This window comes from Colossoma macropomum, unplaced genomic scaffold (genome assembly GCF_904425465.1).
Source record: "Colossoma macropomum unplaced genomic scaffold, Colossoma_macropomum, whole genome shotgun sequence".
Lineage (NCBI taxonomy): Eukaryota > Metazoa > Chordata > Actinopteri > Characiformes > Serrasalmidae > Colossoma > Colossoma macropomum.
In genome coordinates, this window is record NW_023494793.1 from 15,316,935 (window position 1) to 15,332,584 (window position 15,650).

The 15,650-nt window shown below is 40.4% G+C and overlaps 1 protein-coding gene across 6 annotated transcripts in view; it reads left to right on the top strand.

The window, feature by feature from the left end:
• The first annotated feature begins 1,501 nt into the window (after positions 1–1,501).
• pbx3b (pre-B-cell leukemia homeobox 3b) overlaps positions 1,502–15,650 on the top strand; it is an 87,681-nt gene continuing 73,532 nt past the window's right edge. For all 6 annotated transcript variants that reach the window (XM_036578622.1, XM_036578624.1, XM_036578626.1 and 3 more), the window contains exons 1-2: positions 1,502–2,977; positions 3,635–3,708. In XM_036578622.1, coding sequence (XP_036434515.1) covers positions 2,778–2,977; positions 3,635–3,708 — 274 coding nt within the window. In that variant the 5' untranslated portion in view covers positions 1,502–2,777. The remainder of the gene's footprint in view (positions 2,978–3,634; positions 3,709–15,650) is intronic.

Genomic DNA, 15,650 nt, shown 5'->3' on the forward strand with positions numbered 1-15,650 from the left:
TTTCCATTTAAAAGCTTTTCTTTGTTTATTTTATTCTCCTATGGCTAATCCCAGAGGAAGTTTTGATTTTCTGCATATCTGATTCTTTGCTCTTTAATTACCCAGCGTTAATTCCCCTTGTTAAGTGAGTGTGTGATAAAGGCAGGCCTACAGGGCCTCAGAGCCGTAGCGTACTCGGTGAATCCCCATGCCACTTTCACATATTTGCAGTGCAGCGCCGTCACATGCTGCTGCATTCAGAGAGGTGTCTGATTGACTTTCTAACTGCACCCAAATTAACAGCTCTATTTCCTTAGTCTGTCTGCATCTCTCAGTCCTGGTAATTAGTCCCATCACAGCAGAGCCTGTCATGTCACAAGTGCAAGACTTGCTGCCTCCGAAGTGCACAAGTTTAGCTGTGATGCCAAAGCCTTCATCATTTGTATCTTAACACTAGGTAGCATGACAAAGTTACAGTTTGTTTTAAGAAAGTGGCTTTTTCTTTACAGTCCTAGAACCACTATATTGATTAACTGAAAAAAGGAGAACGAAATTACTTAAGTGTAATGTCATCATTTGCTGGTCAAAGCTTATTTTATTTAAATTTGATAAATAAAACATTTGTACGAATATGTGTGCAGGACGCATTTAAATACAAATAAATTAACTGAAGTGAGTTTAGACATTTGTAGTAGTATAAAAAACTTAGCACAAAGCACTTAATATATTACACATCTTTATGTTGAAGCCATGCTAGTCACACTGTGCTACACCTTTTAAAATTGGTTGCTCAAGGGTTCTTTAGAAAATGGAACCATATAGAAGCATGACAAATCAAAGAAAAATATAAATATGTAAATGGCTCTTTGCATGGTTAAATGGTTCCTCTCCATGATTAATAACCTGCTGTATGTGGTTATTTAAAGAACCTTTTTAAAATGTTTCTATATAGCACAAGTCATTACAAGTGATAGAACCTTTTTTTGGGACAGAAACGTTTTTGCTAAGAGTGTATGGTAAGCTGTTCGGTTGTATGTTGGGGCGGGGGGGGGGCAACAAATTCAGAGAAACATCTGAAACAGGTCCAACGGTACGACGGGTGTATTTAAAGGCAGCAAGAACGGGAACGCATCAGCATTCGCCTTTTGGACATTCATTTCGGTCGGGTGTTCATGCAGGAACCCCAGCACAGCCCCATTATGCGCGCGCCAGCAGCAAGCGCGGAAACGTCACTGTATCTCCTCGCAGTCTGCTACCATAGCAACTGCTGTGGAGCCCTGCGCAGCGCCGCCTGCTTGGGCAGTACGTGTCACCCGTGGCAACGACCAATCAGAAGTTGCTCTCACGCTGCACGGTACTGCGCTCCGCAGGCGGGCGTTCACACATAGTTCAGGCCTACCATTGGACGCTCGGGCACTCGCTCAAACAAAGGCGAAGCGAGGATTGGCCCAAAGCGTTTTAGCTCCAATATTATAAACATGTCCTCCGCTCGCCTACCCTGCTAGCCAGGCTTGGTAGAGGCGACCATAGCGTGCTATGGTGTGGAGAAACGAGGAGCTAGAGCAATCCATTATCAGTGTAGTATCAGCCAACATAAAACTTCGGGTATGTCTTTCGCGTGTTTTATTGCAAAACGCTCTCAGCGTCTATAATGTGACGGCATCTCGCTGCACGGGCGCGCTTTAAATGAGGCACAGGCAAAGTGGGACTTCAGCCTTTCTTTTTCGATGTTCTTCTTTCATCATTATCATCACTAGTATCATTAGTAGCGCGCTGGCATCTTGTTTTCGGGGTTCTAGCAAGAAGTGACAAGAATCTAGACCCCTCCTCTGCAGGGCGGAGCGTGCATTTTTATGTCGATTTTTGTAGCGTTTTTTTCTGTTCAGCTTCAGCTCTGACACGTCCACACTGAGTGAGTGGCATTGGCACATTGTCAATCGCTCACTACCGCTGCCATCAAACAACATAAAGCACACACAGCCCAAGAGCTCGCCTCATAAATTTGAGCAAGCAGATATTTTTGCGCATCGCTTTATGGCGTGTAATTAATTTTTTTTCGAGTTTCTCTGTTTCCCCCCACTCATCCTAAGAAAACTTTTTGTACATTTTATATTTTTGTACTGTCACCTTTATGCTGTATTTTTGCTGATGGTGCCAACCATTTATTTTATTCCTAGATCACATTTTTGGAAACTCTTCTGAAAGACAACATTTTGGTAACAGTTGTTTTGCGTTTCTTTCCTTTTTACATCGTTCATTCATTCAATTCGCGCTGTTATTATTATTTCCCCGGATCTTGTTTCTGCCAGTTTGCAGTGCGGATTCGTGCAAGTTTTGAAGAAGTGCAAACGGAGAAATTATACAAAGAAGACTACAAAACATAGACAAAAAATCCAGCCATCTCCAAGGAGCTTCAACAGTGTTTTGCGAAGAGAAAGTCAGTTTGACATGAAGGCTCGGACAATATTCAACGGGCAACCGCTGTCCCCTCGATGCTGAAGTTGAAATAAATAAGGCTGAGATTTCTCTAAAGGACATATTCGAAACGGAACTGGTGGACGGTTGAGATTTTTTCTTCCTGTTGTTGTGAGAAAGTGAAGCCTTTTGCCTAACAGTTCTGTCTCGGTTGTGGTCGCGGTTCATTCGCCTTGTTGCCGCGTACCCGCTTCGGAGACGAAACCATCTCGGCAGATGCTCCTCATATAGTCACGTAGCCTTTTTTGCATGTGCTCATTCCGCGTTTCTTTAGCTTCCTCGGTTACTGAGCAAGAAGCGCATTGATCGGGTTGCGGCGGACTATGGACGCGGAGCAGGCGCGGATCATGCAGACTCTCGGCGGCGTGAATTTGGCTGCTCACTCGGTGCAGGGAGGCATGGCACTGCCGCCTCCACATGGACACGACGGGACCGATGGGGACGGCAGGAAACAAGACATCGGTGACATTCTGCATCAGATCATGACCATAACAGACCAAAGTCTGGACGAGGCGCAAGCAAAGTTGGTGGATTTCTTTAAAATTGTTGATCGAGCGCTTGCGGTATAGATAAAATAACATTCACTTCGTAAATGCAGAGGTTTTATTTGCTTTGCCTTATAGATACCAGTACATATAATGTAGACAACCTTTTTTCTGTTATGTTTAAACTAGTACAACGTTAGCGCATACAGTTAGACTCTTTTTGTTTCTTCAGTCACCTGTCTATATGTATTTAAAACGTCCCAAAATAATCCTCAAATTAGAAGTAGGTTAAATTGTTTTCAGAGTTTGTAAACAGTAGACTATCCTTGCACTGCACATGTTCAGGATTATTATTCTTTAAAACACTTAATTAAAAGTTTCAGCATCACTGTCCCGTAGCCATTTCAGGACCTATCCTGCCCCGCATGACATTTTTTCTGCTTATGTAGGTCTATATGCTATTATTGATAAAACTAAAAATAGCATAAATAAACTATTTTAAAAATTAAACATGTAGTAGTTATTTGTAATCCAGCTTCTCTTTTGAGGTAATAAAGGATGTTGTTCCTAAAAGAAGAAAAAGCAAAACATTCGGTACACAATAATGTTGTATAAAATGACAAAAAAGAAAAAAAATCATTTATCATTTTAAGTGACTATATATCAATCTTGTGTCTTGTTCCAAACTGAAACAGGAAACACGGGCTGAACTGCCACAGAATGAAGCCTGCCCTCTTCAGCGTGCTCTGCGAGATCAAAGAGAAAACAGGTAAGAGTGTGCATTCTGTGAAAAAGGCCACTTATTCCACCCGCACGGCTCAAAAAGAGGCAAGTCCTGTGCCACTAAACCTTCACACACCGCCATCTTTATTAGTTGTCTTCTTTTCCCTCGGCGTTGCTCTGGTCGCCTCTGTTCCTCGGTCAGATGCTGCAAAGCTCAACGCGCAAAGAAAAGCACCGGTTAGCAGCTGAAGACCTGCTGGCTGCTACCGGCGGAGTGAGAAGGCAGTCTCCCGCTGCCTCATGGAGGCTAGCTCCTAGTTTCCGGGGGGGCTTACACGAGGCACGCTGCCGCTAGCCATTTGTTTATATCGCCTCATTCTCACATTGTTCCATTTGAACCCGAAAGAAAGAACGATTAAAAATTGCTGGGGTAGAATAGAGCGTCAGAGTGTTCTGTGTTTGTGTGCAAGTGTCCACATGTTCCGTGCTACTGTTTCTCCCTAGCCTGTTTGCTTAATTATAATTACCGCTAGCTTCATTGCATGTGTTGAAATGTGGTTGAGAGGGCAGTCCAGTTCCTGTGGTCTTTAGCCTAATTATATGTCCAATTTATAGGATAATTATTGGCACTATTGGCGGTCCTGCAGGTAATTATTGGCACCATTTTATTATGCAGGACGTCCACACTATGGATCTCCATACTGAATTCTGTTAACCTAATAGCAAATAGGAGCCAGTGTGCTCTAGTTGAGAAAATAGCAGGAAAAGTGCAGAAATAAGTTTTTTTGTTGTTGTTGTTGTTGGTTAATATGGCACTCTGTGCTTTCTGAAATTTTATTTGATATAGGTGTATTGTGAAGAAACTGTTACTGTATCTAAAAGCGCTCAACTGACCATTGAGAAAAAAAATGCCCACTTTGGTTACTCATAATTAATTTCTTATAGAAAAAAGGCAAAACTTGGAAAAGCATTCCTCTTGCGCAACTGCTTTACAGTGTATTAATGTCACAAATGTACACACGATCCACGTTTTCGCATCTGCCTAAATATTCTGTTCTTATTTTTCTGACATTTGACCATTCACTCAGTCTGCCTCGCCACATTGTAAATGAAGTTCAGCAACAGATTCAGCATCAATTCAGCACATGCGTTGCCAAGGCCATACTGTGTGCCCCTGTGTCATATATTAACATATGTCATTGTCTCACAAAAGACCGCATCAGTTCAGTAATATATCCAAAAGCAAGGGGATGTAATTTAATGTGCTTTTCCCCCACCATTCTGCATCTTGTATTATTAAAGTGACTGTGGACTTGCACATAATGCTGCGAGGATGTGTTCAAAAGTACACACATGTTGTGCAAAGAGAAGAATTGCTACATGACCCAGACAGGCATTTGGCATGGGATGGAAATTGCAGATGAATGAGGGGAGCGAATTAAGTCTTAGTCCTTAAGAAAGCTGGCTTTGCAGGTGGCCTGTGCATTTAATAAAACTGAACTTTGTAGCTTGTTCTAAACACCCTGTCATAAGCATGTTCTAAAAAATATCTTAAATTATTACACTACTGCATTCAGTTGTGTACTTTATTTTGACATATATTATTCAAAGCAATTTAAATTGAAGAAAGAATTTTCATTCAGATGTGGTGTTGTGGCATTTCTATGCGTCCAACTGTGTGTACCATTATGCCACAGTGTGGTTTTAGGCAGAATTGTGCTTTACCAGATTTGTGGACTTTGTGTGGCTTATAAGCAGAAGTGGCTCGGGGAAGATCATAAAACTTAATGAACTTCTAGGCCGCTGGAGCTCTCCGCCAGGGGAGGGCAAGGCCCTGCTCGGCTGCCCAGCCTGCTTGAGCTGTTCTTTATGCCTGTCCAGAGATAGAAGTGAATGCGAATGGTGAAGCAAAATGTTTGAAGTGTAGCTTTACAGCTTGTTGAAATTCCTTTAAACTTTGCAGATACAGAACAAGAGAGTGCCATGCATACCCCAAGAACAGCTTGTATTTTCATTAAAGCATATTTTAGTAATGTAAAAGGTTTTCATTCTAAGTGAAGCATATGTAACCTATTTTAACACCATGCTCCCTACATAATTGTATTTACAAGAAACATTTGTCATCCGCTATTTGTGGGCTTTCAATATTTTAAACCCACCTGTGGTTGTGGTGTGCGCTTCCATGTGTGCCTATTGTGTTACATTTAATACAATTATGTTCCATATTGTATTATATCTCTAATTAAATATACATACAGAATAGAGTCCCTAAGTATGCTAATTATTTAAATGAGCTTGTTTACCAGCTCAGTTGCTGTAATCCTTTTGATGCAGCCTGTTTTGAAGGGTTTCTTTTTTCTCCTTAGCACATCCAGGCTAATTCACTAACAAGCTTCTTTCTGCTAATTTCTTTCCTAACCCATAAGTGAACATATGCTTCGTGTTTGGCATTGTCTCCCGTTTTACAGTAGTAATTCCTTCTGCTGAGGAATGGCTGGGTGATTATATATAAGAATACTAAAAGAAGGAGTTGAAATGTATGGTGTTGATGGTTTGTGAGAAAGGTTTTAAGGATAATTTTAAAATAAATAACAGGCTTATGAAATAATAAGTAGTCTGACAGAGGTTATTGTTTGTGGTAGTGCAGTGATGTACTTGCTGCAGTGGTTCAGGGCTGTCTTGTCGTAAGAAGATGAGAAAAGCTTCTCTCTTTTTGAACAGAAAGCTTGTTTTTTCCTCATTGGCTTGTTGAAGGACATTGTCTCATCAGGGTGATAACGGAGGCGCAGATAAGCATTCTACTCTTGCTTCGCTTTTCTGCCCATTGCATTTTCTTTTCATTCTTTTGTTTTTCACTTACTGTCTCTTTGTCACATGCACACACATGAACATATAGTAAATGTACTGTCAAAGCTGTGTGTACATTTGTGTTTATGAACTTGTTGAGACATGACTTGAACGGTTGTTGTTGTATGATGTGGGGCTATAATCTGGGCTGTGTGTTTGTGTATCAGATTCTTGAAAATAGAAAAAATTGTGGCGTGTACAGAATTCGTCTTTAGAAATCGCCAGCGTGGAGATGAGTGTATATGTTGTATCAGCACATGTGGTAATGTTAGTTTGGACCAAAGACCATATAAATTTAAGGTAGATATGTTGTGTGTTAATTTTCTCTACTTAGAGCTTATGCTTAGATTGGGTTGTGTATTTTGATGTCTGTAGTACAGCGACTAGGTCTAAGAACTCCTTATTATATTTTTATTATTCAAGTAATTTAATCTTTTATCATGTTAAATAAATATAAAAATAATATAAAATAATATCTAATAGCAAAAGTAACAAATAACAGTGTGTGTGTGTGTGTATTTGTCATTTGCCTGTCAGTTTTTATATTTGTATTATATTACATTTTTATATTCTTATTACATTTTACTTTGTATATACAATTTTACATATACATTGATATACATTTGCAAGGACATATATCTGCATTTTATATTTTTTCTGGTCACACTTGAAAAAGTAGTAATTGTAAATAGCATTTTTGCAATAATGCCTGAATATATATTTAAATATTTGAGAAATTCATATTCCAGCCAGTGCTGAGAGACAAGTTCTGAAAAGATGAAGTATTCAGTGTTGCTCTTGAATCCGTTGTAATGGGGGCTGGAAGGTGAAATGCCTAAATCAAACCTGAAGTGTTTGCATTGTAACTATGTAAACAGTGAGAATGAAAAAAAGCTATGTATGTACATCTGTTTGGAAAAGAGTGGAAGAAAGATGTGTGTGTGTGTGTGTGTGTGTGTGTGTGTGTGTGTGTGTGTGTGTTGGGAGTTGGTTATGCGTGCGTGTGTCTAGGCCTTTTTATGTGTATCCATGCATTTTCAGGAAGGAGTATTTGTATGTAAGACTTTTTTCTTGTATGTGCTGCTCTTAATTGTAGCTATTAAACTCACATAACATACTCCTCTGCTGGCAGTGTAATTGTAATGTCACCATCGCTGGCTGTGTAAGAATGCACGGGAGGCTCACAATTGCAGCCCGTAACCTGTGGGGGGGGTTCAGTGGATCTCCGCTTCCACCTCCTCTTCTTACTTATCCGTGCTTGGCATCATTCAGCTGGTCTGATGGCCCTTTTAGACTGGCCTGTATTGGAGCACACCACGACCCTTTCACTGCTCCCTGTGGCATCATCTACCCCTGCCTGATTCAACACGGCTCAAACAGCACACAGTCCAGTGGCGCTAAGCCTGCCAGAATCACACCAGCACAGCCATATTTTCATTGTTTCCTGACCGTACACAGGCAACTTGATTTGTGCAGTACAACAAGTCATGTAGTCTAAACTAGAGTTACAGAAAGATGCTGTATGCTCTATCACTCCAGGCCAGATAAAATTTTGATGCTGCATGAAAGAAAACATTAACCTTGATTAGTTGTAGTTTAATGCTAAAATTTGCCAAACGTGGGAAAAAAGTTCCCTGTGTTGTAAAAAGGATAGTTGAGTTACTAGATTTAGGATGTTATTGGGAGCCCAGGGCACTATGGAGAGGAGACCGGGCACGTAAAAAACTGTAGTCTTCTCTCCGTTTCAAGCAGTAGTCAGTGTTGTCTGGGTGGTGTGGGAGAGGGAGAGAGCGAGAGAGAGAGAGCAGATAAATGGATGGAAGCGTTTTGCAATGCAAAGCTGTATGTAGTGTAGGGGAGCTTTCTTGGCACTCCACTAACTGCTTTTGGAGGCCCTGAGCAGATTTCCCCCTTGCTAAAGCCCTAGAAGTATTAATTCACTTTGATATGCTAATTAGAGGGCATTATGCAAGAAATGAGATTAAGTGGCAGCATGAAGTCATTTGCCTGTCAGTAAATTGAGTGTTTTTAGCAGGAGGGGTTTGTTTTTTTTCCTCTCTCTCTCCACTTTCTCTCGCTTTTTGCATTTAAATGAATCAAATGAAGGGGATGTGGCAGAAATGCTTGAAATTATTTTGCTTCTGTACAGCCTTCCTTGAATTTTTATCATTTATGTGTGCTTTTTCTTTTTTCATTGCACCACCCTTCCCTTTTTTTCAAGGTTTTGTGAGGATGCGAGGAGTGTGTTTGAGAAGCAGCAGGCTGGTGATGGCTGAGTATGCCTTTAACGAGGATGCTGTAGAGGGTCTTTTGCTGCTTAATTACAGGAGGCATAATCATAATCGCTCATTTCTCACCAAAAGTTTCATAGTACCCAGAAACGGAGGTAATAATTTTCTAGCATGCATTTTTTATGTGTCTACTGTCCCGCCAGACAGTATGTTTTGTACATATTGCGCCTTATCTGTGCACAGATTGAGAGACCCTGTAAGCAGGGGGAGAATAAACTTGTTGGCTTTATTTCAAGCGGGAATACAGAACTACAGTGTCGGGTTGACGAAGACCTCTGCTGGGGTGATCAGACACTGAGTGTGTGTGTGTGTGTCGGGGCTTGTGCTCGGTTTGTTTGCTCTCGTTCCGATAGAGAGTGGGGATGGCGGCGGCAGTGGCAGAAGCAGCGAGAGCAGCAAGGAATAACAAAGGTGAAAGATTACCTCCATATGGCATTTCTGACCAAGAGAGGGAAGGAGAGAGAGAGAAGGAGAGAGAGAGGTGTTTTGAAGCACCACTCCTTTCTGAAGTGAGGTTTAATCAATAGAGAGAGATTACAGAAAACTATTACAGTGCCAAAATCACAAGCTCCCTCTCTCTCTCTCTCCCCCTCTTGCTCGCTCTTCCTTCACTCGATCACTGGCTTAGAGGCTGCCTGCCTATTGACTTGTTGTTTTTCTGACCTTTGACTCATCAAGTTCAGGACCGGGCGGTCTGGAGAAAAGAGAGACCGCAGAAAGCTAGCAGTGTGGCCCCTGCTGTGCTGCGCCCCTCACTCTGTCTCTCTCTCTCTCTCTCTCACACACACACACACACACACACACACACACAGTATCACTCACACAACAAGACAGATACAGGGGCAAAGGCAAAAGCAAGAGCTGCCCCCTGCACGCCTCCCCAAGACACACATATACACACTTTATTCCTCTCTGTCCTCTACTGTTTGTGTTGTTTTTTCGCTTGTCCAGGGCAAGCCCCCTGATTTGCGTGCTCTGAACTGGCTGAATTAATGTGTACCCATGGTTGTAATTAACAACATGCGAGGCAGGCTAAAAGCATTACCTTGAATAAATGGAATGCGGCGACGGAGAGAGTAAGCATTTCTTAAACCCTCGGGGAACATTTGTTTTGAGGCGCCCCGACAAAATGGTAATGAGCCAACTGAATCTACCCTGAAGTTGATTTGACATCTGCTGCATTATCATTGTTATCATTGATATCGTTATTGTTAATCTGATTTTTTTTCTTGAATTGTAGAAGTGGTATGTCATTGTCTCTGATCTTAATATGAATTCATATATATGAAATTAGTTTTTTTATTACCACTTAATTACATATTTATTAATTCATGAGTGAACACACTCATTAATTGTTTGGTAATTACAAAATAACAAAGGTGCACTTAGCCGTGAAACTATGAAATATTAACTCCAGGTCGTAATCCATGTTTCAGCAGTCAGGCAGGCATGCAGAGCTTTCACTTTATGGTGAGCGCTGCGAGTCCAAGAGATCAAAAGTAAATATTAGTAAGTGCTGCCTTCCTCACTTGCCTTTCGCTACAATAGTACAGATCCCATCTTTTTTTTCCCGAATGCCGGGGTAAATATATGCGGGCCACAATAGAAAGCCATTCAGCCAAGTAGACAATTGACTTTGGGCTGCTTTTTGTTTGCGTCTGCACCAGTGATGCGTCTGCACTGACAAGATAGTGTGAGGCAGAATGGCTCTCTCTCAGCAGGGCTCCCTCTCTCTCTCTCTCGCTCTCTCTCTCTCTCTCTCTCTCTCTCTCATTTGCTGGTCAAGTGACGGATTGAGAAAGAAGGGGCTGGCTATCTTCTTCACAGTTCCCCAAATCCCTTTGCCTTCTACCAGCTGAGGGTGGCAATAAAAGGGGAAGTGTAAAAGAAAATGAGAGGGAGAAGAGAGAAGGGGAGGGAAAGGGTGGATGTCAGACTCAAGGGAGAAAAACCCCAAAAATCAGTAATCGCATACTTTCACATGCTCAGTGTGTTTTTCCTCTCAGTACCTCATAATTACAAATATATCTTTATATAGGCTATATCCACAACTTATCATGGCATATAGCTTACCCTCAGCTTCAGCATATTGTCACACATGCACAAATGCAAAACTACAGTTCCTAATAAGTTTTGCAAATTATCCTTCATGGTAACCTGCAAAACAATTAGCATTTGCCAAGAAAATTTCAGAAGGTTAATTGTTAATCTAGATTGGGATGACTATATTGTTTTTTTTTTTCTCCATTCAGATGGACAGAATGCATCAGTACAAAGATTGATTGGAAATTCCATGCTAGTGGAAACTGCCCTGTGCAGAAGATGCAGTGTACTGTCTACTGTGTGGATAACCATCTATGCCTTTAGTAGAGCTTATATGTAGACTTAATATGGGAATGGGTATGGGCAATTTTATTTTATACATATCTTCTGACGGTAATGCCTAAACAATTATAAAATGTAGAAACATGCATTACATTTCTGGATTGGTGTTAATGAGAAATATAACATTTATTTCTGTAGGGCTACAAAAGCAGTAAAATGAATGGAACGCAGACATTTTAGCACAGTAGGACAGCTTTGCCTAAATGCTCTGCTCTTCCGGAGTACACTAAATATATCATTAAATATCACTTTGAAAGCCTTACTAATATAGTAGTACTTAGGTGCAAAAATATAAATGTTTCAGTAACTTCCTCTGCACTTTTCCCATCTCACCTAGTTCCCTCCTCAGCGTGAGCGTGGCTATCGGTGACACTGTCGTTTATTTGCTAATCTTATTTAATAAATGTGACCTCCCCACAGCAGAAAGCCCACCCATCCCCCTGGCAGTCCAGCATGAGATGAGCTCGTGTTTCATTTAATTACATCTGACTTCGCATTGGTCTTTTAGCCTGTTTATGAGAAAGTGGCCATGAAATAGTGGATGAAGCTGTGCTAAGTGCGTAGTGCCTACAAACTGTACTTTCCAATTGTATGAGCCACCTTTAGCTCGATGTGGTCTTTCTGTCTTCTATGGGAATATTCAATGTTTAAATAATATTGTTATTTCTAGTTTAGTTAAATTTAGTTGTTATTAGAATTGTATTTTTTTATTAAGACATTTTTTGAGGATTAATCATGCAGTTTCTAAGTTTTTCTGTGAATGTAATTTTTGTCTAGTTGGCTGTGTCAGTGACCCCAGCACAGCTTTGACCTTTTCTAAAGGTCAAAGGTCAAGACTATGACTATAGGCACGGGCTCTAAGCAGCACACACATGTACACACATACACATAGACACACACTCTGGAAGGGTTAGAGAGAGGAAATCTGATGAATCTCATATCACCTCTGACTTGTCAGCTATTCTTTGTGGGTTAACCAAATTGTGCTCTGTATTGAAACATTAAATTTTCATTTAAAAAAGTAAATGTTCTTGCCTGCCGCTGCTGTTTTAATATTTTACATCTTCCCCTTCCTGACATGTGTGTATATGAAATAAGTGCAATTTGTGATACGTTGTCATCAATAATTTTGTCACAGAGCATAAAAGCTTCAGAATTTCCTTGCGCCGAGCGGCATAGCGTTTATGTCTCATAAGAGAAGACAAAAAAAAGATATGGGCAATGTTTACATCTGTCGTCTATATAGTATACCATTTATAAAACTTCACTCACATAATGCTACAGCATTTTACAATAGTGACATCTGCTCTGTACAAAAGGTACATTTTATGTTTTTCTTGTGGAGATTTATATGGATATGTAGCCAGTTGCATTATGGTCAATGAAAACATCACCATTAGTACTTCACTTCTGTTCCCTGTTTTGTGCTCAGTTTTGCTTCACATTATGAAACGTATATAATCTAATCTATATCTATATTTATGAAGTTTATATTTTTTTAGCATTTCATGATGCTCATAGTCTGGCCTGGTGGTCAGCTGGTTTGCAGCTCACCAAGGTTTCATTAGGTCATCATTAATATCTGCACCTGGTTCTGCTACCTCAGTGCTGCCAGGACGTCCGGTAGAAGGCGTATCGCTGGTGGAACACATATTAGTACAAAGAGGGTCAGATGGTAAGGCGAGTACAGATCGAGAGTAGTTCTCTCACCATAATGATGGTGCTATTTATAGATCTCCATTTCATTAGGCTCGCTGTTTCAGGGAAGGGATTTCCATCAGGACCAGTGGATACTCTCAAGTTCATTTACTTTCTCATGCAGAGTACATATGTGTGCTCTACCACTCTGGTGAAGCAAGGATGGCTTTTCTGGGACAGCCTCACAGCGCTGCCTTGGGGGAGATTTTTAAAATAAGAATTGGTTAAAGTTAACGTGTGAATTTGCATTTTAAATATCTGATATATATATATGTATATATATATGTATACACTGCAAATTATATATTTATTACTCAGAACCCTGTGATATTTAGTACTGTGCAAAAGAACTATATTTTTTAAAAATATTTACGTGCTTGTGTTGTTTTGGTTTTAAAACTATTTATAACTCTAGTAAGTGTGTTTTTGCTGGTAAACATTACATAATATTAGAATAAATATAAATAAACCTAATTGCTGTAAAATGTAATTTTTTTGGAATGATATCTTGGTTAGAAGGATACAGGTAGAAGAACACAAGTTTGGTTCCTGACTTCTCTGTGAACTCCAGCCATTGCGTGGATTTGTGAAACTCAATCAGCAGCACATCTTATTTCATTTAGCTAGGTATTGGATGGTTACTGTAAATAGTGCGCTTCCTCAAGGAGAGATTTGGAAAAAGTTAAGCTAACATACTTGCGCTCATCAATACAAATAAATAATATACTTTTTTAAACAAATAAACCTGGTAGTAAGCAATAAGCATTTATTTGTTTATGGTAAGATGGTAAATGGTTTCTCAGGTATGTAAGACTTTTGCATAGTACTTAATTTATATATATATATATATATATATATATATATATATATATTATATATATATATAATTTTTTTTTTCATTTAATTGGAAAAGCATTCATTTTTTATACAGTCGGGATTTAGATTTCATTTCTAAACCTACACCTGTCTCATTAAACCATGTAGTCCAATTTGGGAGGCAAATACTGTTCTATGATGAAAGAGAAGCAGACTGTAATCTGCTGTTAGAATATTAAATGCAACGCATTGCACTCGTTTAACACTCTTATTCTCCCAAAACTGCTTGTCTTCTCTCTTCTGCCTGTTTGCATTGCTCAAATTAAGTCCCCATGCCATTGTTCCTCCTGCTTTTCACACATTAGAATGATCTATCAAAAGCAGAAAAAGGAAAAAGACTGCAATGCAATGAAATTTTAATCAGCGTCTTCTGCTGCTTTAATAAGGCAAATAATTCTTATTGGCCGCTGTGTTAAGATTTCTTATATTTAATTCATAGCAAAGCTTGCATTAGTCTCCCACGGCCCTGACAAGCCCCACGTTGCCGTGTACCGAAAGGCAACCGTAAAAGACTCAAAAGCAGATGTAAACGTCTGATAGCTTGCAGACGGCCGGTCCAAGCGGCTGAGGTTGAAACCGACAGCTCTGTGTTCTTTAGGTTTAATCGCTAGAGGGATTATATATTGATCGATTTTCTACTTATTTATTTAATATTAAGAAAGCATCCTGATGCCATTGCTCACTTTGACTCCAGTGTTGTTATTTAATGTTCACGCGTTTAATGCCCCCCTAACCACTCCCCTCCCCCGTTAAACATACACTCCTTTTACTAAATGCTGCTTAAATATTTGACCCTAACTTTTCTGAGCTCACCTGCTCTCACACTCTTGAAACACTGGACGAAAGCTATTTGCCATTGTTGGCATAATTGGGGCAGGCAGAGAGTTGAATTAAGAAAAAGACAGCAGGAAGAAAGAGTGTGCGAGTGGAGTGCGTCTCACACAGAGAAAGCCTTTAATTCCTAACTGAACTAGTGAGATTTACTATCCATGCACCTAACTGTGCTAGGGGGACTACTCTACTTTCCCAAATCCACCATCTTTATAAATCCTATCATTTAAACTACACAAAAGCTCACTCCAAATGTGGCCCATTCCTCTGTCTTTCTTTCTCTTTCTCTCTTCTCCCCACTCTAATCCCTTGAAGTTCATTTTTGTAAGCTGAAGCAACGGAAAGATGGCGCTGGGCCAGCCAGAGCTAGATGCTGTCTCAGGTTTCAGGGAAAGGGGGCATATCCAGTTTTGGGCCTGTGGTGAAATGGCTTAATTGGTGTCAGAGCCCCAGGGATACAGTCTCTCCGTCTCTCTCCTGCTCCTATGCTGCCTCGCTCGTCCACACTGTGCTACTGCTCTTCTCTTCTCTTCTCTTCTCTTCTCTTCTCTTCTCTTCTCTTCTCTTCTTTTCTCTTCTCTTCTCTTCATTTTGGACAGAAACCTGGCCGCTGCAGGGGTTGAATGAGGAGCGAACAGCACCATAACAAAATGCACCAATGTTTGGTTTGACAGAAATTAATCCGTGCGCGGCTCCCAGAAAGCGGTGATTAATGGGCGAGAGTGGAGAATGCTGTCCTTCCCCTCTGCACTGCTTTGATGGGGATTGAAAAGCAGCAAAAAAGAGCTGGTTTTTATTCTCTTTCAGAAAGTGGAGGTCATAGCAAGTACATTACAGCTATTTTTCTCTCAAACCACCCCCATCTCTTTCCTCTAATGTCTTTCCTTCCTCACATCTTCTTTTTCTCTCACTTGGTGCTTGGAGGTCCTCCTGAATGAATGCCTCTGCCAGCACTTGGTGATAACTGTCAGTCACTACAGCTTTCTGAAGGTGATGATGAAGTCTCTGTCACAGCAGAGCTTGCTTTTTTCTTTCTGATGCTTCAGTATGTGACTGATTG